Here is a 23,059-nt window from a genome sequence, read left to right on the forward strand (position 1 = left end):
TTAATATAAAATGATAAAAAAAGAGAATTTTCAAGATTATGGTGACTGAAAAGAGATGCTTAAAAATCATTGTCACCTCATCGTCAACAGGCAGTTCATTTTACCATTCTTAAGATAAAAATAAGCAACACTATTAAAATGTTAGAATTGGGCATACTCATTTGTACCTACCAACTTTGCCCCTTATGATACAACTTCAAAAGTTAATACTGAGAGAGCTGAATTATTGCATAATTTTTATTTAGGAAAGAAAAATGATTGCATATACTATATATATAAGGGAGAAAGATGGTTGTATACATATATATATATGTGTACACATAATAAAGTTTATATATTAAGTTCTGCGTACTAACACACTTCATTCTATGTTCTTCATAACCTCTTATTACAGAGGTGACGCTTCGTTCCGCCATTTTTAAGCAAAGAATAAGCAATTTGTCTTACGTTTGTGGGATTAAAAATAGTGGAATTAAATACACGATTCTGTAACATCATTTTTACTGACCATGCCTGTTGCTTAAAACGTTATTTAGAATGGTATAAGATTAGGGAAATAAATTGTAGTATAATACTATATAACGATAATTTAGAAGAAAAGTATTATTAAAAGTCTTTTTGTTTTTCAGCATTGAAGCAAAACCTAAATTTTCACTCTTCGTATTTCGAAAAAGGTGCTGACATCCAAATCCCCTGTCCAACTCTAGCTAGACTTTCTTTTACTTTAATCTCACCCGCTAAACAACCATCTTTTATTATTATTATAAACAAATACTTTATGAAATGTGTTACACATGTTAAAATGTCACATTTAGTATGAATATGCATAAATGCACATGTGGCTGGGTTAATCATTACACAATATATGCACGTGCTTGGGGAATCAAGGAAAGGAAGGGATCACCACAAAAATGCCCTTAGGTATTCAGTAAAACAGGTACCAACTTTTTTCCCACTACCATGCAGCTAAACCAAAACCGAGAAAGAGAAGGAATGAAAAAGGGAAAAAGTATTAAAAATGAAATGAAAATTTATGAATTTTAACAGATATTGAGAAAAGTTACATTTATAAGAAAAAACATTAATATACAAGGTGTGGCTATTAATTTTCAGGACTGCTTTAATAATACCAGAACAGATGATGTGAAAAACCTAACCTTTTAATATGTTTCGAAGTGATCCCCATCTTCCGTAACACACTTCTGTGCTCTGCTGTATAAGTTGTGGAAACAACATTTAAAGTCCTCTTTTGGGAGGCTCTTCAATGTCAACGTCACGTTCTTCTTGATGTCTTCAACATCCACAAAGCATGTTCCTTTGATCACAATTTTGATTTTGGGAATGTTCGATCATACTCTCCTGACTTGGTCCTCGCAGACTTCTTTTTGTTTCCTAAACTCAAAACTGTGATCAAAAGAACATGCTTTGTGGATGTTGAAGACATCAAGAAGAACGTGACGTCGACATTGAAGAGCCTTCCGAAAGAGGACTTTAAATGTTGTTTCCACAACTTATACAGCAGAGCACAGAAGTGTGTTACGGAAGATGGGGATCACTTTGAAACATATTAAAAGGTTATGTTTTTTACATCATCTGTTCTGGTTTTATTTGAGCAGTCCTGAAAATTAATAGCCACACCTTGTAACATATTGTTACGAAATGTCCAGGCGCGGTAAGGTAGCTTCCCCGCAAAGCAGTTTTAGGTTTGCCACATTTGGCAACAAAATTGGCGATATGGCATGGATGGATGGAGAACCTTCTGGAATGAATTCTTACCGGTTTAGCCCAGAAAGTTCATGAACACAAGCCGAGATTCTATATAAACTCTGCTGGTTCGCAGTCAGTTAGTGGGCCTCGTCTAGAAAGCAAGGTAGTGTATGTGCTTCGTCTAGCGAGTTGATAGTCAGTCATTGAGGGAGTGTCTCTCATCAAGTTAGTCCATGTGGAGACAATCGAGTTGACAGCCGGCCAACGAGTGCTGAGTGAGTGGTTGTCGAGTGCATCGAAGAGTCTCTTAGTGTATCGCGATTACTGCATCGTCAAGAGAGTGTGTTAAGCTTCGGGAACGACTGAACCGAAGAGTCAGGAGCTGTGCTCTGTGTGTCGTCGAGTGCATCGCGAGTTGTAGCGTGGAGAGTCTCGAGAGTATGTGGAATTCCGAGAACGACCGAGCAGAGTCAGGAGCTGTGCTTTGCAGTGAAGCTGTCTCCACCATTATAGCCTGATAGTGTGAAGGCTGTGTCGCTGATTGTTCCAGCGTTTTTATAGTAGATCTTCGACGACTGTAAAAGTTTTTTTGGAACTTCCTGATTAATATTGGTAAATAAAGTGTGTTTTGATACTTTATCAAGTGTCATCGTTATTCACTTCATATCTATGAACCCCGTACGAACATGAAGGAAGAAAATAACGCAACAACTGGTGTCAGAAAAAAACGTAACAATATTATATTGAAAATTATACATCACAACTTTCTAAACAGAGTACATAATATTATATACAAATAATGGAGAGAGGGAAGTTCTGTGTATATTTTTACAGAGTATTGAAATATGCATCATCCAATTTCGGTAAATAATACTCAAAATGCATCCGCGCAACCCAAGCATGATCCAAATTATTTAGTAGGTGTGGCTAAAACATAAGAGTAAAAGTTGTGTATCAGCAACGTTTTCTTTATAAGAAGAATGGAAAATGTAGTTTTTGAGGAAATTTATTCATTTCAGTGACGTAAATAAGGGTATGGAAGGAATGCCACCGCGTAGGGGCCCGAAGGCTCAAGGGGCCCTTGAATGTCCTGCTGAACTACATTTATATGTGGATACATATATATACATGAGGCAGATCGGGGGTCCTTGTAAGCAGATATAACAGCCGAATTCAGTGTTTCACTGAATAATAAAAAAAGGGGGGCTGTATTTTTTAGTTTTGATTAATCTCTGGAGGATAGCTTTTAAGTCATTAGCTATAACCAGGGCCAGACTGTTGTTCGGGTTTATTGTCATAACAATTTCTGGATTTGTTGAGGCAAGCATGTGACAATGGCTGCAAAAATTAAGATATAGGAAGTCAGGCCTCCTGACGTTCACTAGAAATCACAGAAATTTCAGGAAGTGACTTTATACTGCAGCCACAAGTCAAATTTTGTCGTATAAGAAAAGCGTCATTTGACCGAGGTAAAAATGACTACATCTTTGGGCATTATAGACATCATAATAGTTCTTGTTTTAAAACTTGGTTATGCAAATAATTTATTTACATATATCTCATGATAATGGTTCATTCCAGGGAAAAAATTATAAAAAAAGATAAAACTCTCAATAATTTTTTGTGTATATAAATTGAGGAAAAAATATCAAAGCTTCTTTACTTAATTATTTTTTAAACTTATAATGAGATCTTATTCGATATGACTCATAAGCTATTGATGTGTGAATATTTGAACTTTTTGCATTGCACAGAAGAAAAGATATATTATGAAGAATGGTAGTTATTGCAAAATTTACCTAAACTAGACTATCCTCAATTATAAGTCTTCCGTACTGGTCGTTGTAATAGAGCGACCATTATAACAAATGCCAACTGTGTTAACATTTTAACCTTTTCACAACGGCGCACCTTTGTTTAAGACGCTCATGCGGGACGGAAGAGAATCGAAGGCAGTCACTGTACAGGACGTAGGTTTTGCATCGCTAAGCCTAATTTTATAACAAAAATCAGAAAAACCAAAAGTTTCGCTTCTAGCATCGTAATTTTTGGTATAATTTTAGATTATTACTTGAGCTCTTATATATGTTAAAATTAGCCCTTAAAACATTTTTTTCTTTATTTTACATGAAAATTTACTTAAAAAATTGCTTATCTTTTAAAATAATTTTTCGGAAGCTCTATTCAAATTATTCCAAAATTTTAATTGATAAAATCCATCAATAAAGTTTAAAATTAATAAAAAGAATACAATAAAGACTATTTACAGTAAGAAGTAACAAATTTTAAAATGAAAATGAGTGTGGTAAATCTCGAAGCACAGAGAAGTATCACTTTGTAACTTGAAAAAATATCACTTTTTAACTCTTTAGAAAATGAATCAGTATTCTCATTTGCGTTAGTAAATGGTTCACTAACCATACAAGGATATTCTTCCTCTGATAAATAGCGCCTTCCTGCCATAATAGACTGGAGGTGAGGCTTTCATAAATGAAAAAAGAAGGAATGGAAATATATCTGAAGGCAATGCAAAACTTTAAAAAACTCCGCACAGTAACCCTAAAAGACCTATATAGTAGAATTTTTATATAGTAGAGGAAAAAATAGAATAAAAAAGGAATTGGATATAAATCAGATACGAGAATGTTTTCATTAGCACGCAGCGATTTAAAGAGCCCAACTCTGTTTACACTATCCCTCCGCCCCCCACCCTCGAACAGCTGATGAGTAAATATATCAAACTCAAGGTCAGGAACTTAAAACTGTGTTCATTTCAAAAGTAATGGACTCAGGATGCCATTTAGTGGCCTTCAGAAAAACGTTCCACCTTAAAATGCGTATATGCATCACCCGTCCTCTGAATGTGATCTTTACTGATGCGTGGATGGGACGCCCATCTGTAAGAGACGTTCTTAGGGAATGCGTATATGGGACGTCCGTCCTGAAAGGGTTAAGCATGTTTTTCTTAAAATCTAACTACTATATTCACTTTCTAAATTAGCAAAAATATAAAGGAGACAGACAACAATGAGCTATTTTACATAAAAAAAAAAAAAAAATGAATGTTTTCTTAAAAGCTGAAGAAACCCAGTGGAAGCTTTTCATATAATAATAATATAGGCCAAATAAGAATATTACCTAAAAGTTTCTTACAAAGCTTTTCTCTGATATTGTTGATAAATTTTTATCTTAAAAAGACCTTCAATTAGTTATGTTTTACGTATACGAACATCTAATCGGAGAGGAGCTGAGGTATCCCTGAATTGCTTACCTTCAGAAATCAGAAGAATCAAGTTGAATCACAACAAATTAACAATCTTCGAGGATGGTGTCCTAAATGAATACCAATCAGATGCGGTCAAGTCATAAATTACGAACGACCCTAAGTACGGATGATGCTAAAAAAGGGGAAGACTGAGCTCTTCGGAGTTGTGGGAAAATGTGGGGGTTGTTTACTCTTAACTTTTCTGCATTCCGTTTTATAGAGAGGAAAATAAGAAAACAAACTGAATTCTTTGAATGAATGCAATTTTTTCACAATGAAAGTGGATTATTGAATGATAAATTGTAAGGCAATTAACATCTTTTTTAAAAACATAGGAGCAAAAAGACACGTATTTGTTACATCAATGGATTTGTAGTGTAGTAGTGAGTTTTGCATTTCGAATGCTACGTTACATGTATAGGAAGTATCTCAGAAAGTAGTCTTCACGTCTAAGGACCGTTCACCAAATTATACGAGGGTTGGAACATTAATAGTGGCAACACAGCTGAAAAAACACTACACAACAAAACCAAAGAATATCGCGTATACCACACGTGAACTACATACCTACCTTACCTCTCAGCAAAAAGACTCGTCCTGCCTACTTCACGCGCATGCGGAGTGATGCGAAGAACGCGTCCTTGTATTAGCTCGCGATCTAAAATAAGTGTTGTCAGGATGTTTTCAAAACAAGAACGATGTTGGATAAAAATTGAATGTGCCAGAGGTCGTACAGCACGACAGTGTCATCAAGGGCTTCAAGAGGCTTGCGGGGAATCTGCATTGCCTTACAGAACCATAGCAAGATGGGTGAAAGCATTCAATGAAGGACGCCCAAACGTGGCAGACATGCTGCGGCCAGGTCGTCCGAGTGGCAGCGATGCAGACGTGCAAGCTGTTGCCGCACTAATGGACAGTGATCGCCGCCAAACGATTCGTCAGCTGGCCGAACAAACAGGATTAGCGCATACGACTGTGCTGCACATTCGGAAGGAACGCCTGTCCATGAGAAAAATTGCTTCACGATGGGTTCCACATCAATTGACGGAAATGCAGAAATGGCTACGATACGATGCTGCCCGAACCCACCTGGAGTGCTATGAGTGCAAAAGAGATGCTTTTTTACGCCATATCATTACGCTGGATGAGACTTGAAACCAATCGTACCAGCCAGAACTGAAATGCCAATCAAACGAATGACGTGATCACGGGTCACCACGACGTTCGAAATTTCATCAGAACCCCAGCAATGTGAAAATTATGGTGATTCTCATGTACGACTGTGATGGTGTCATCCTAATGCATACCGCTCCCCCACAACAGACTGTCACTGCGCAGTATTACTGCTCATTTTTGGAGCACAATCTCCGACCAGCTTTGAGAAAAAAACTGCGACACTTTCTGCAGAACAAACACTCCTCTCATTTTGCATGACAATGCTCGGCTGCATGCAGCGCAAGCTGTGACTGATTTGTTCAAGCGATGGGGCTGGGAAGTACTTTACCATCCACCATACTCCCCATATCTAAGCCTTTGTGACTATGACTTAATTCCTAAGATGAAGGAACCACTTCGTGGCACTCGCTTCCAAACTGTTCCTGAGATTCTTGCGGCAGACCGGTGCATTCAAACTATCAACAAAACAGGCGCTGCTACAGGTATTCTGCGACTTCCACATCGTTGGAAACGGGTTGTACACAATGCTGGCGACTATATTGAAGGACTGTAAAACATGGTGACATGAATCACTTTTGTATTCCTTGTAAATAAATAGTTGCCACTATTAAAGTTCCAACCCTCGTAAATACATTGCGGGTCGCTATTTTTTTATTAATTTTTTAACACAGCAAAACATTTAATTGTTTTTGATTCGGGACTTAAAAAATAATGCAAACTAGATTGCAGAAAATTCTTCAGAATGAAGTTAATCATACTGAAAAATATATTATTGATGTCATTTTTGGTTATATACGTATTAGTTAATATGGAATCCTTAAACTATCTATTTGTATATATGCATATATGGATGGAACAGAATATGTAACAAGGTATAAAACTACAAGAATTAAATTATAAAATGACTGAAAATTGATATAATAATTTTTTTATTATGCTGGTATTATTTTATATTTAGGTAATTATATTGTGTAGTATTTTGTTTCTATATATTTTGATATTATGGTCGGTTAATCAATATATTTTTGAAATATAAATCAAGAAGTAACTAGACATGATTCTGGTACTTAATTTGGAACGAACTTTGCAATTTAAAAGAGAATTCGTGCTTATTTGCAGTTCTCAATTTTCAAAACGTATCATCACAAGTTTAATTGGAGTGTTTAATTTTGTCCACATATTTAACCTCTTACTGGCATTTCCATTAACAAACTCCAAAAATCAGTCCTAGTATTAAACTTAAAAATTAAATTCATCAATATGAGTGATTTACAGTTTAATATAATACACATTGCTTTGGTTCACTATAAATGGTGTGTCCCTTATCAAATTGTTGCCGTCAAATACTATCGCCCTGTATTATTTTTAAAGAAATTAAATAATGAAAATTCTGCATGTATGAATGTATGTTTCTCATTAAAAAAAAAAAAAAAAAACGACGGTACCTAGAGCCATTAAATTTTGAAGAACCTAGTCCCTCACCCAAATATGTGCACCTGGAAGCCCAAATTTTAATTTTCAATTTGTTTTCGTATTTATTTCATATTTTGTAAAACTAATTAATTTGAAAGCGATCAGTGGCAATACTGTTCGAAACATTTTATCTCGGCGCATGAGAGTGCTGCCAGTCGATAAAAGTGTAAGATATTTATTTATCTTTCAATTTTAATTAACAAAGTTGTCTCTATGAAAGCAATGTGCTGCCGCTGCTAGAAGTAAAATTCTTTTATCTTCCTCACGTCGCTGTATTGCTATTCAGTAAAACCTAAGATATTTTCAGATTTAATCTGAAAAGTTACCGAATAATAACTAAGCAACAAGAGCTGTTCTTGAGAACATTTTTTGACTACTTTCTGATATGATTGATTTAAGTAAACATGTTAAAATAGAAGTATTCAATATTTTTATGAAATAATATTAGCTGACTCGTTAAAATCATTATGCACTTTTTCTTTTTTATGACAACTATATTATACAGCTTGCCATACAAGCGGCTAGTTTTTTAAAAAATAACATAGCAAATATAAATATGCTGTTTTTAGATATACTGTGATTTTGCTGTTGAACTGAGTTTTATATGGCGTAAGTTAGATGAATGTAATACTTAATAAATAAACTTAACACATAAAAACTTAAGTATGAAAAAAAATGTTAGCCATCTTACTAAGAAAACTGGATACTGATATAAAGAACTGGTAAAAGACTAAAAAGAATATAAAAACATATGCCAACATTTAACACTGCACCTAGAGTTCTAAATATATGCTGCTATACAGCTTTTAAAAATTTTGTGATTTTGGTGTTGAACTGTATGTGGCGTAAGTACGAAGAAAACGATGCTTAATAATAAAGCTAAAAAGAACAAAACAAAAAGAAAGAAAGAAAGGATTCGCAGGAATAAGTACAACAGCAGACTGGTAAACTGTGTGCTCAGCAAAAGCATAAACAACTTTAGCAAACCCTTTTGGTTCACTGTTAAAATCTAAAGCCTTTCAGTTTTTTTTTTGGGGGGGAATACTGTAAATTTTTTGCATAGGGGCCCAAGAGCTCTAGTTATGCCACTGCCTACTTGAAACATTGTGGTCAGTGTGACCCTACTTGGGACATTGTGGTCAGTGCAACACTACTTGGGACATTGTGATCAATATAACGCTACTTGGGACGAAGTAACACTCTGACACAAAAGTTAAAACAATTAATAATGTAATTCTAATTGCTCATACGCTAGCACCAAGTAATGTTAAAAATTAGAAAGATGTTAATTATTTATTTTTTTTATTTCATATAACATGAACATTAGTGTTGGAACAAGTACACTAAACTGAAAATCAACTCCAGTTGTCAAATATGAAGTTGAAAAATCATTTGTAAGTTAAAATTAAAACATGTAGGATCTTACAAATAGTAATATTTCAGACTCTATTTTCTTTCCTCAATTTAAGTCTTAAAAGTAACTTTACTGCTAATTTATTTCAGTATTTCCAAGTAAAGTGCAGTCAAAAATTAAAATAATTGTAATTTCTCTGTGCATTTTATCAAAAGTGTCTCTAAAATGAAAAATAGTCATAAAATATCTTTTATCATGCAATCATTTTCCTTACACTGATTAGATTTAAATTTTCAGTACTTGCATATTAATGTAGTCATCGTAGTAGGAATTGTAAAATTTTCAGAATGTGTTGAACTCTGTAAACATGTGCATAACAATTCTTCAATTTTAGCAAGCGACATTGCCACTTTTGTTTGTGTTTCTTTTGTTATATTTTAAGTTCCTATAGGTAAGTTATTGTATTTTTTGGTTTTAAACTCAATTCTAAAGGATCTACTATAGATATGTGGGGAGTGGAACATCCACATATTCACAGTGCTTGCAGTGGAAGAAATTACAGAATATAATTTGCAGGAATACATTATTTTGTAAAATTGCTACAGGAAATATGTGCTTTATTCTGCAATTACCACAAAATTTCCACCAATTTAAGAGGATTACAAAAACCATGGTTAGAGTAGAGAAAAGGGTACCTATCATATTATTGTGAATTTTTTTTTTCATTTATCATTTAGTTGGTGTCTCATTTATTGCTAAGTTGTTGTTTCATTTACGGTAGTCTGAGTAGTTGAATTTTATGGAATTGATTAGATTGTGACGCAATCAATTGCATGATTGTGGTAAATTCGCAAGGGTCTGTGGTGTATGTTGGATATTGCTTGTTTTGTGGTTTAGACGGTAAAATGGCTGAATGTGGTAAGATTAATTTGAAGTTTCTATGCGATTTGGAAAGAAATGGGAAAAGAGCATTACTTGTCTGGTGTGTAAATGAAGGTTTACTTAGTAGCCATTATTACATGTCCTGTTTGTAGGAAGGAAATGCGTATGGTCAAATGTCAGATGATAACGGCGCTACGGAGGATATTTTTGACTCTTATTTTGTCAATTTATGTGGCGATGCCAGTATACAGATTTTAATTCAGATAATTTTAGGAAGTTTTTGGATGCTGTTAAGGAATTTTGTGTGACGGACGACACATATATTTTTTGTTAGCTGCTCCTTTGACTTTTTAAAGGAATATAGTTTGATGTATACATGGACAAAGTCAAGGAAGTGTGCAATGCCTAGTTTGTTCAACTCTCTGATGTTTTTATAAGTGAAAATAGGTTGATGTGTACATGGATAAAGTCAAAGGAGTGCGCAATACCAATTCTGTGCAATTCTCTGGTGTTTTTTAAGTGAAAATAGGTCTGTGTGTACATGGATACCGAGTTTGTGCAATTCTTTGTCTTGTTATTTTGGCTTTGCGTAGCAATGATTTTTGGTGCAAAAATCGGTGCTACACAAGCCAAAATAACAAGTCAAAGAATTGCACAAACTCGGTATCCATGTGCCACCAAAAATTGCTAAGGGGTACCCGTGAATATATTTTTACCAAAAACCACCTGTAAGGCATGCTTTTGTTTTATACGAACAACTATTTCGGATAATTTTTCTGCCTGATTTACTGTTGAAAGAAAGACGCACAATTTGTTTTCCTTCCTTTTGAAAAAATGACAAGTTGTTCATTTTCAACCAATCAGCTCTCAGCTTCAAATGTTATCAACTTGCTTGTAATGAAGAACCAGTTTCCTCTTCTCATGTTAACCCAAAAGTGATGTGTGGCTGTTGTGAAAAAGCAGAAAAATTGCTTCAAACAGTTGTTCTTCCGAAACAAACAGATGTGTGATAGCAGCCTAAGTAGATTACTTGCATTCTTTATCATGTGTAAAAATATTACTAAACTACATTAAAATGGCTTTTTTAATATATCAAGTGCTGAAATTTGTATTAATCATAGATTTAATAATTTTCCAAATATTATCAAAATATCTTTAATAATGTTTTTGTTTGAACAGATTTTTATATTGAGGATAATTTTTATTTGAAGTTTAAAACTTCAGACATGCATTGATAAGTTATTGTGTTTCCACAAACAGTTATTTCATTTTCTCAGTTTCCTCTAAAGAGAAGTGCCAAAGTATTTTTAACTCCCCCCCCCCTTTTTTTTTTTTTTTTTTTTTTTAATTTTGTGATGAGAAGAACCTCTGTGTAACTTTTATTAAATTGTGTCTGCAGTTTCTATATTTTAATCTCTGTCACGTATTTTATAGGTGACACAGGAAATTTCGATACTTATTCTAAGAAATATAAGAATGGATGTTAATCTAAAAGTTTTTTTTTTTTTTTTTTTTAATATATATATATATAGGTCCAACATGGGAGAGATCTAGGCGCCTTCAAGAAAAAATGAAGACTAACTTGAACATGGCTAAAGATCGTCTTGAATATTTAGGTATTTGTATGATTTTTGGATTACGGAGTGTATTTGTACATTTTAAAAAAATTTTTGATAAAAAAATTTTAAAAAGCAAGTGTTTTGGAATAAAAATATCTGGAATAATGTTTTATTTAAAATGAGAAATATAATCTGACATTTTTATATTCATTCTTCTTTCAAAACATAAAATAAAACAAGCTTCTTTCAAAACAAGCTTGGAAATTGAAAGATGTGTTATTACACTTTCTGAAGAGAATTATTCCTATTCCAAAATTCAAAAATGTTGTGAAATGCATGGTGTTAAAATTTCTTGCTGCAAAATAAGCAACGTTATTAATCGGCAACGAAAAACCGTCGGTCATTACTTCTACATGGGAATGCTCGAAATACAATACCCAGTATACATATAAATAACAAAAAAGGTATTCATTGTTTCTGATATTCCTAAAGCTAAATGATTGGTAACAAGAAGATGCCAATACAGAAATCAGTAGTACAGTCTTTAAATACCTCTGTAGCAACAATATACAGGATATCTGTAGCCCACTAAAGTCCAATACCACTCGTTTAACTGCCATTTTATTGTGTGTATACCTTTTCATTGTATTCCTGCAAAGTTGTCTGATGTGTCACCTATAGACCAAAATGCCTTTGATCTGTTGAAAAGAACTCTTTATAAATGCAAATGCACCAGTATTGATAGACTATGGAAAGGAAAGGAAATAAGGAGTCCTGGAAAAGTTATGAAAAACCGTTCTATCATACAAATTCCAATACAGACTTATAATCCAGAAAAAAGGCTATTCGAACATTTTAAAAATTAAACAGTACTGAAATTGTTAGAAAAATATCTAAACACCCTCTGCATTTTAGTAGATAACTGAAAGTTTTATTGTAAATTTATGCAGACATATTTGCTAGAACTTGACTATTTTTAGTGGATATAAATTATATATATTTATAAATGATTAGATTATTTTATAGGGAGTGTGAAGCAAAATTTAGTTAGTAAAGATGTATTTTTGTGGAAATAAAAAAAAAAGAGGAATTTGTAATTTATAAATGCTAAACTAATTAAAAAATAAATTGAAATCATTGTTGATTTCACGGAAAGATCCCAACTTTTCAAGAGGAATTGGAATTTTTGTATACAGTTATTAACAATTCATAAGAAATAATTTCTAATATTCCTAAAACTAAATTGTTGGTAATTTTTTCTTTTTCACATTTTTGAACAAAATCCCTATTTCAGTTTTAAATTTGGTAATCAGTTTTTTAAAATATCTGAATTTAAACCTTAAATTATTTCAAAAATGGGGGAAAAAACTCCCCGACATGATGATAAACTAATTTCAAAATAAGAATAAAATGAAAAATAATAATAAGAAGAAATGAAATAAAAATTAAGAGTCAAATGAAATTAACTAAAAAAATATAACAATAAATGTCTTATTAACAATGGGTTTTTACATATAAATAGCCAGAATTAATTTTAAATTTTACCCTAACCAGAGGTCATTTTTCAAAATGGTGCACTCACAGCAATTTGCTTGATGCCACTAAGAGTTGCCATGAGTAAAGTGGAAAGATACTAAACTAAGGGAAGTAAACTTATTGCATTCTTTTAATGAAATAAGATTTAGAGTTGACACTGATGCAGATGTTAAGTTAGGTTGGAAAGGCACGCAAGGGAAATATTCATCCATGGTGAACTTTCTATGGGAAATTGGCTTATATTCATGTTACATATGAGGAAACCATGAAAACTAATCATCTGTGGCGAACTGGCCAAAGAAATCGGTTCTGGCAGGAAAAAATATGCCGGCCCTAAGACCCCATATGAAATGTTATTATACATATAAGTTATCATTATCATCATAAAAATAATTTTATAAAATAAAAAAAAAAAAAATCTGAAAGCTTTCAGATTTTATATTACGCCCAAAGGTTTTTTTTATATATAAACATTTTTGTGTGTTACCTTTATTACCCAGAAGGGCTATTAATTTCGTTTTGGTATTTTGCATTGATTCACTATAAACGGTGAATCACTTTTTAAATTGTTGCCACTATATATTAGAGCCCTGTATTATAGTTGAAGAAATTAATGAAGAATCTGCGTAAATGTATGTATGTTTCTCACATTGTAATAAAACAACGGTACCTAGAGCCATCAAACTTTGAATAATGTACTTCTCCACCCAAATATGGGCATCTGGAAAGCCAAATTTAGAATTTGTTTTATTATCTATTTCATATTTTGTGAAGCATTTATGAGTTTTTGATTAAAAAACTCAAAAATTTCAAAGCGAGCAATGGTAACACTGTACAGGAAAAAAAAGCATTTTTATCTCCTGCACATGAGACAGTATATTGGAAATTCTAAGGATTCTTGTGTTTGTGCAGTAATTGTCTTGGGAGAAAATTTTGGTTTTGAAAATCCAGTAATACATATCTGTGATTTTTAAGCAATGTTTTACAGAATCCTTCATTAGTTTTTATCTCTTTTCTCAAAGTTTCTGTGCACCTCCTTTGATTTTCCGTATATCAAATCTAAGTACCTAAAAAGTAATGTAAAAAAACTCAACTGCAATATTTTTTGTCATCAACTTACATTATTCACTGAAACAGTAAAATTCCCTAGAGGTGTTTTTTAATTACAGTTTATAATGCAATATTTTAAATTTCACATTTAAATTAGAACGTGATTGTACTGTATTTTCTTAAATCTGCATTACGACTGTCGACTATAGGCTGTACTCTACCCTGAGTCTACAGCTACTGCATCTCATGTGAGTTTGAGTGCGATAAGTAGTCCGCACATTCATGTCTCCGTCGTGCCCAGTGCTGTCTCGCCGAGTCATCTGCATCGATTCGATTGTTCGAGCTTCTTGATCAGCTCAAGATCGCTCCAGCCCACAGCCTCTAACCACCACTGCTAATCATACAGCATTCACTTGGGCTCAAAGCCAGGTCAGACTACCAGTAGTCAGTTATCTTAACCACTTGGCTGCTGGTAAACCCCTAATGCAGATATCAATATACTGTAGTAGTGTCAAGACTGATACAAATGACACTAATGTAGATATGAAACTGAAGGCTGTCATTGAGACATTATTATATTATGAGATTCTTGCTCCAAAGATAGAAATAATATAAATAATGAATATGTATTTTGATTAATTTTTTCCCACAGCTGTTCGTGGAGGAAATTGTGAATGATGAGCGTAATAAAATGATAATTCAGGGAATGATAGGTGTGGGAATAAGTATCATTTATATAGAATTTAATTAGAACCAGAAATGGCAAAATGATCATTTTAAGAATGGTAGATTCGAGGTTTCACTGTATTAATAATATAATATAGTATGTGTAATTTTCAACAAAATGCTGAAAATTTTTACATTTTTAGAGCGCATGGCAAGACTGCAAGATAATGAAACAAATGAAAATGGAGGACCAAATTTAACAGAAAATTCTGATTCTCCAAATCTTGACGTTTTGGAAGGAAACACATCTAGACGTCGAACATGGCAACGTCCTGCTCCTCTAAAATTGAATAGTTGTATTCAAGCGGATACTTTTGTTGATAAAAATCCAAGTCCAACTTCACCAGGTATAAATGAAAGTAAGTATAACTGTTCTTTTCAGTTTTGATTTCAGCAGGATATAAAAAAAATAATATCTTGCATAACTCTTTGCTGTATCGGAAATGATTCTTCATGTAAACCAAGATTTTTCTCTTTAGAATGAAAACTTATCAAAATTTCAATGAATTTTAAGTCACCAAAATAGTGAAAAATATTTTTTTTTAAATTAAAGTTTTTTTATGTGTAAGTTTATTTATAACTAGAAATTGAAACTTCTTTATTTCATATTCTTTATTTTATTTATTCATTTATTTATTTTGGGCCAATACAATGAATTTTGGAGCAAAAATTGTTTTAACTGTTTGAGATAATAATGTCTGAAAACATCTCAAATATGAAATCTGGCAAAGAAATATCTCTGCCTTTTGTTGGATGTGTGTGTATATATGTATTGATGATTATTGTGATCCTTTTGAAATAATTTTGTTTGTACATATAAGATTTTAAGTTTTATAAACCTTATAACAGCAGATTAATTGTTACTAAATAATAATATTGACTATTTTTGTTCTGTTGTTAAAATTTTTTTTTCCTCGTATTTTTATGTTGATTGTTACATAAAATTTTAAATATTAGGTGGGAAAAGAACAGTTCGTAAGATTGGTGTTCCTGTAAAAAGCCTAACTTTACATAGAAATCTGCCATCATCTCCTCGCAAGATTCCAAGTACGCCACCCAGAAAAAAGCCAACAACTCCTCCATCCGTCCGACGGCAGCTTCTTCAACCTTCCGTAAGAAATTTGTTTATTGCATGCTTTTCAGAATTCTGTATGAGAAGTATGAGTAAACCCTTTTTTATGTGGACTCTGTTAATCTGGACAATCCATCTCTCTCCTTGGACCATCATTTGTTTCATAAATTTCCAAAAACTATGGCAGTAAATTTCCATTCATGATTGTTATATTGTTAGCAGTTTCTTTGATAGTACACTGTAAAACTTTATGCTATACCTTATATTAGTCTTTCGTCATTCTCACATCAAGCAGCAAGTAAAATAAATTAGTTCAAAGTTTTACATTATGTCCCTGAATAATCCTGTCGTTAAAAGAAATGAAAATCTTAAAAAGTGCTTTCTCATCAGACAAACTTGAAAAGGGGACAATGTAAGAAATATTTCGAATATCCCAAACAAGGCATTCAAACTGAAAAAAAAAGTATTTGGCAAAAAATAAATGATCTGAAAATTTTGTTTCAAATTTGATACTAGTTTAGTGAGGGAAAAAAAAGGTGACTGCCTGCAGAATAGACTTTGGTGATATTAGACACAGATAGTTTGCTCTGAAATGGATATGCCATGAAAAAAGATTGAAATAATTCAGGCTGTGGCAGAAAGACCAGCAAGAAAAAGGGAGAGGATATTCATGATTTAAAGAGAATGTAGGTTGACTTTTTAGATTTAGGTCACACAGTACTACCAATAAAAAGATTCATGGTGAAGGTCTTGGTGGAAATTCAATACTTGTTCATCTTTTCAAGAAAGAAGTTGAATTTTAAATGAAGAATAGAAGGATATATTCAGCACAATCCTTTCTAGCATGTAGAGCTGGAGAGTATATTACATGCCACTTACTGAACTTACTGGTTTATAAACTCAGTTGCTTATTACCTTTAAATTTCCAGGAACCAAAACCTTTTTAGCACAATCCTTTCTAGCATGTAGAACTGGAGAGTATATTACATGTCACTTACTGAACTTACTGGTTTTTAAACTCAACTGCTTATTCCTTTAAATTTCCAGGAAAAAATAATTTTGGAAGAATTTTGTATCAACTGGTTGATGCCTTAGAGGATGGAAAGAGAGAAATGATATTGTTTGTCAGAAACTAGTTGGTAAAAAGAAAGTAGCAAATCATCATGTTGCTGATATCAGATAAAAATTTTTTAATCTGGATTTCTAAAGGACTATAAACCATAAGTAAAACAACATCTGATTAAGGTAAGGAATGAGGCACTGTGTTATTTAAGTGCAGTATGGAATCTAAACGTTAAGAAGACGCACATGGTTAGATTAGGTTAGTTTAATTGATTAAGGCAAAAGTCTCATACTCTAATTGCATTTGAATCACATGCACAATCAGTTCTTTTAGAACTGATTTTCTCTTAGCTCTACATACAGTACAAGGTCCGAAATCTGGACGTCCAATATCTGGAATGTTCTAAAGTCCGGACTTCAAAACCACCAGCAAAGTTTTTCTCGTAGGCTTTATGCATGTGCATTTGATTCCCCCCTCCGCATAATAAAACATCTGGAGAGTCCTGATTCTTAATTTCACTTAGACACTAAATAAAATACCTTGTTATTGAAGAAACAATCATTTTAGCATAAATTTGTACAATCAGTAATTTGGTTCCGCTGCTGCGTGTCTGCTTGACACACATCTCAAATCGAAACATTCCATGTAGATCTGATCTGACAACCTGGCGAATCATTATGATACTTTCTTTTCATCACCACACGTTTATCAAAACATGACAACTTGAGTAGTGACTCGTGTAGCGATGCCTAAACAATTTTTTATGTTAGTAATAGAATAATAAAGGAGTAAAGTAACCTTTTATGTTGACATTACTCTTGGCAATTACAGATTTAAGTTAAACGCGCTAAAAAATGTTGACGAGGAAAAATTTACCAAAAATTTCTTTCCATATGCTAAAATATTTTGTTGATGATAATTATAGACCCAAAGATTACATTTAGGGCTATTTAAATTAAGAATAACTGATTTGTTATTCACATAAACCCAGAACCAGCACCAGGGCTCGTATGGCCGCAGCGAGTTGCAGAACCCACAGAGACTCCATCAGGCGATTAGATATCTAGCGCCGGCTCTCAATAAGGCTTAAGTATATGAGGGAATTTATTCAGAACTCTGATAAGCCATAAGCATGTGCAAGAAATAGACGTATGTATAATAAATAACTAATACAATTCAGGCTTAATTGCGTCATTGCACGATAGAAGCAAGATAAAATTTGACGGAACAGCTTGTCATTAGTCTCCAAGCTCATGATGCGTAGCCAAATATGTATAGTGAAGGATAGCTAAATTTGATGATGATAGCCGCTAATTTTAAAGGTTTTTGGATATCGCAAAACAAAGGTGAAATTTTCCAATTAACGGATTTTGTAAAGAAATTGGAAGAAGCAGTAATAAATGAAGATGATATAAAAGAAGTTTTTCATTGTGATGACAATACTTCTCAGTTATGAATGGCAAAATCTGTAGTTTGGTTCTAGGTCCAGAAAATACCACTTCTGATAGTGAAGAAAGGGACAGAGAAGTTACTGAAAACGAGAAAATTTCGATTGACAAGTTAATCAGAATTCTTGAAACAGCAATTACAGGACTTCAACAATGTAACTAAACAAGAGATTATGTCTGTCTACAGAATTAAAGGGAAGATATTAGCACAAAAAAAGAAGCAATATAAAACAACTTACATTGAAAGAAATGTTTAATGAGGTAAACAAATAAATATTAAGCTTTTTTTGTAAATTTTGATGCTCTTTAAATCATAAATATTTTATAATTTCTAGATGCCATCTTACTGTATTTAAACTGATGTTCTATTACCAAATCCGGAATCGCCGAAGTCCCGACGAGACCGGATTTCAGACTTTGTACTGTATAATAAAAGAAAGAGTCTGCCTGTGTGTCTTTTGTTCATGCTGCACGTAAGCTAATAGACCCAGGGCTACGAGATTTGGTGCATATGTGCATCTAGACAAGAGCCGGTACACCTCAAAGCAATTTTTTTCAAAATTCGAATCAGATTGTTTTTTATTTTATCTTTTTTGATGAAACTGCATTATTTTGAATAGTTTTTCTTTTAGAAATGTGGTTTTGGCAACAGTTTTTCATTCAGTGTTTTGTATACTGGACTGCTGACTGTTCAAAATATGATATAAAATATTATTAATTGTACACATAACACGCACATCGCAATCTTCTTATTCTGACATGCATATCTCTTGCGAGGCGCAACAGAAAGAATTTCCTCTCCCTCCTCCTTTCTCTCCTTATTAGCTAATGGCAAAGAGGTTTGTATATTTTGAATTATGTCATCCACAAAGCAGCACAATTTTGATTTGTTATTGCTTTCTGATGATAGTTTCATTCTTTTAGAAATGTGGTTTTGGCAACAGTTTTCATTCATTGCTTTGGATACTGGATTGCTGTTTTCTCTTGAAAATATGTGATTTTATTCCTCATTTCATTGTAAATTTTTTTATATTATGTTTTAATTATATAAAAAGTTTTTAGGAAACAATGTTCTTAACATCCTTTATACCATTTGAATTCTTAAGATTTACAACGGGAAGTTGGTTTATTTATTAGGATAATTAATATTTGTGTTAAGGAATATCGGTTATTTCATTGTAATTTTTTTATGTAATACATTTTTATTTATTTTCTTATAAAGTGGTTCTGCAGAGTAAAATTCTGTGCAGTTTTTAAATTTAATGTTTGGTGTTCCCTTTAGGCATTTTTCTGGTACATTTAAAAGCCGGAGAAATGTCACATAGTGGCTAGTTACAAATAAAACATGTAATTTTATTTCGTACATGACAAAAGTATATAAATTCCCAATTATCTTTAAAATACATTCTTCTTCTGCCACTTTTCTTTTACTCTGTATTAAACACATAGCTTTAAAATCTTAATTATAATTTTATTTCCAACCTTAAATTGAACAAGATGAATTTTCAGTACTTACGTATTAACGCCACCGCAGCTGCAGATTTGGCAGATTTTAAGTGCAGTCAACCTACACCTAATTTTTTTCGACAAATCATAAATTAAAACACTTTATTTAAAATCAAAGTAGATTCAAAACAGTCTCTATTTTCTTTGACATGATGCTTTCGCCATATGAACTCTGCTAAATAAGATTCTAAATGGTGTCTCGCTGTCCCCCTATGTTTCCTGTACCTCCATTTAGCACTGCCCCACATTCTGTCAACTGTTTGCATATGAACTCCTGTATCAGGATCAATAAAATTGTATTTATGATTAATTTTGGCATGTAGAAATCCTTTTTCTATTCTACTTTTTTTGTAACCTTTCCAACTGTCAGAATAAATTGTGCTACCATCTGCAGTGTTTTCCATAATTTTATTAAGAAGGGTAGGGCCAGTTCTATTAGGAACAGTGACAACAAACGAATCTTTTGTTTCTCTACATATACCACCATACACCCACTGTTCGGGTAACCCTCAACCACAATTATTTTTACGCTTAGTAAAAAGACTTTCATCAATTTCTACAATGCAATCTGACCTTTTTGTTTGGTTTATTCTCCATATCCAAGACACATAATTCACGCATGGAATTGTTCCAATCTATAACAGTTTTATCCGATAAATCAAGTTGCTTTTCACAAAATTTAATCGACGTCAACTCCTCACATCAGCAGTATGTGAATTTCAAAGCTGAACAAAATGAAATTCTTCTTCCTTCAAACCAGATGTCTTTTCTAAGTCCCACTTGCTGATCACGCTGTCTTAAATTACATTTCCGAAACGTCTGTTTACCGAAATAAAGTTTCATATCAAGCGAACTGGTACATTTTCTGCCCCCCCCCTCTCTTCTTTTTTTTTTTTTTTTTTTTTTTTTTTTTTTGTAAAATAGTTTACTTGTGAAAAATAAAATTGTGTCTTCTTCTGTGTTTGGCAAATCCCAAAGACACATTTTCGTAGCACTAAAAAAAATGGCATCAAAAACCAGCAAACAACAAGGCAAAAAGGAATCTTAAAGATAACTGCGTGCAAACAAAAGGATTGCTCTTTATTGCCGCATCAGCGTAACGTCTGCTGCGGTGGCATTAATACGTAAGTACCGAATTTTCATATGAAATCAACCCTCAAACATTTTGCACGATTTAAAATGATCGATATTGATGCAATATAGGTCTAACGACAAGCAAAATAACTGGTTTTACAAGCCATATGTTAGCTTGTCAGCAGCAGTACGAATTATGTAGCTGTACATCCAGCAACTAATCAGAGTACCAAATCATTAAGGGGGGGGTGATTGACACACCAATGTATAAAAGTTCTGGCTGTTGGCTGGTGAATAAATTTATTGAATGTACTAATGTCTGAGCTTAGTCATGCAGCCTACCCTATAAGTGTACAAATGTTATCTATAATTTTTTCGTTTAACTGACACTGTAAATCTGTTCATTCTGTGTCTCTTTCATCTAACAACGATCATACATAAACACAATGTCTCTAAATGTTGTTTTTATTTAAATTTTGAATATTCATTTCCTGAGATGCAATATTTAATCCTTTTTTTTCCCTTAGCTTCATTTGTAGGACTGCTAGAGTAGAGCCTGTAAAAGGATGAGTTAAGTGGGGCATTTGCCTCAGGTGAACTGCTAAGAGGACTGCGAAATTAACTGTAAAATCTTAGAATACATTTAAACATAATTATGACCATTAACATTCAATTTTGAAACCTATGGAGAAGCACTGTTTTAAAATAGCACATTTAAAGGAGAAAAAAATGGCTCTAGAGTCTTCAACACTTGTGAACAGTTGCCTGCTTTTTCTTAATTGATTAAACAAACCAAATCAAAAATTTAATTAACTGTTAGCGAAATAATATATTGAAACAGAAAGTTCAGTATATTGTATTTTATGTAATTTTCAACTCATTATTACTTTATATTTGTACAAATTTCAAATTGATATGAGGCATTAAATGTTAAGTCATTACAATGTATTGAAACTAGTAACCTCTTCAAACAAATCAATTTAAAATTTCACATATGTTTTCATGGAATTTAACCCTGCAAAAGTGAAACATGTACAAATTTGCCAACTCTCCTGATTTAGGCGGGAGACTCCCGATTTTGGACCGCTCTCCCGCCAACCTGATTTACAATATATTTCTCCTGACTTTTTCTTATTCTTAAAATTTCTCATGATTTTTATGAATCTTGGCTTAATTCTTCTGTTATATGAACAACCGTCCCCCCCCCCAAAAAAAAGTGATTTTGGACATCTGAAAGCAATTGAATTTTCTGTAGATTATATCTAAACAAAACCTTGCAAATCAAATGAGAATTTCTGCTTTGTGAGTGAGAGCATACGTATCCATAAACGTCGTTCTCCAGTTCTCCAAAAGGCATCGAGCTCCACTGCGTATCATCTGGCATATATTAGCCAATGAGCACAAAGCAAGCAAAAGGCTGTTATTTGGATGTTCTCTCGTTATTTCGTTCATCTTGTCCTGACTTGTGTGAGTGCACGTGCCTTCGGGAAATAGTTTTAGAAATTATCATCTTTTGTTATGTCTGCGAGAAAGGTGAAATACTCGTGTACGTTTCAAAATTCGTACACTTGACAGTTGACTTTCCTTCCAGTATTTCCTTAAGGAAATGTAATAAATTTGCGATGTGTAGTTCAGAGTTACAGATTATGATGTGCACCTGTCACCTCTTAAATTTAGCAGCTGAAAAAGGAGCAGCTTCTTTACCAATAAATGTGGATGAACACATTGTTGATATTTATTATTATCTTGAAAGGAGTTCTAATAGGAAGGGAAAATTAAAACAGTTCTAATAGCTGCATAATACTGAAATGAGAAAATTTTTGAAATATGTGTACACGCTGGCTGTCTTTAAAGAAATGCTTATCTAGAAGCCTCGATCAATAGAACCCACTTCTTGCATTTTTTAAAGAAGTAAATGCTTCGAGAGTTAAGATAAAAGGCTCTGTTGAAAGTTATAAAATACCTAAAGTAAATGGAGATGTAGTTACTACTTCCATTGTTAAAAATAGGTTTGAGAAAATAAAGTAATTTCTGCACCATTCAGCAATTCAACTGGCAGATCTCAAAATAATACCGCAAAATATAAGCGTAAAGCTGATACAAATTTCTCTCAAAATAAAAAAAATTGCTCAACACACGAAACATTTTCCGATTGCGGTAAGTTTGTC

General features: G+C 33.0%; 1 protein-coding gene across 1 annotated transcript in view; it reads left to right on the forward strand.

Moving 5' to 3' along the window:
* Positions 1-23,059, forward strand: part of spas (spastin) — a 68,664-nt gene that overhangs the window by 8,642 nt on the left and 36,963 nt on the right. The window contains exons 3-5 of the mRNA XM_035358151.2: positions 11,390-11,473; positions 14,872-15,087; positions 15,686-15,840. Of these exons, the coding sequence (XP_035214042.2) occupies positions 11,390-11,473; positions 14,872-15,087; positions 15,686-15,840 (455 nt within the window). The remainder of the gene's footprint in view (positions 1-11,389; positions 11,474-14,871; positions 15,088-15,685; positions 15,841-23,059) is intronic.

The sequence above is a fragment of the Stegodyphus dumicola genome, chromosome 12, assembly GCF_044657685.1.
Source record: "Stegodyphus dumicola isolate Sdum_Otavi_A_Nest chromosome 12, ASM4465768v1".
Taxonomy (NCBI): domain Eukaryota; kingdom Metazoa; phylum Arthropoda; class Arachnida; order Araneae; family Eresidae; genus Stegodyphus; species Stegodyphus dumicola.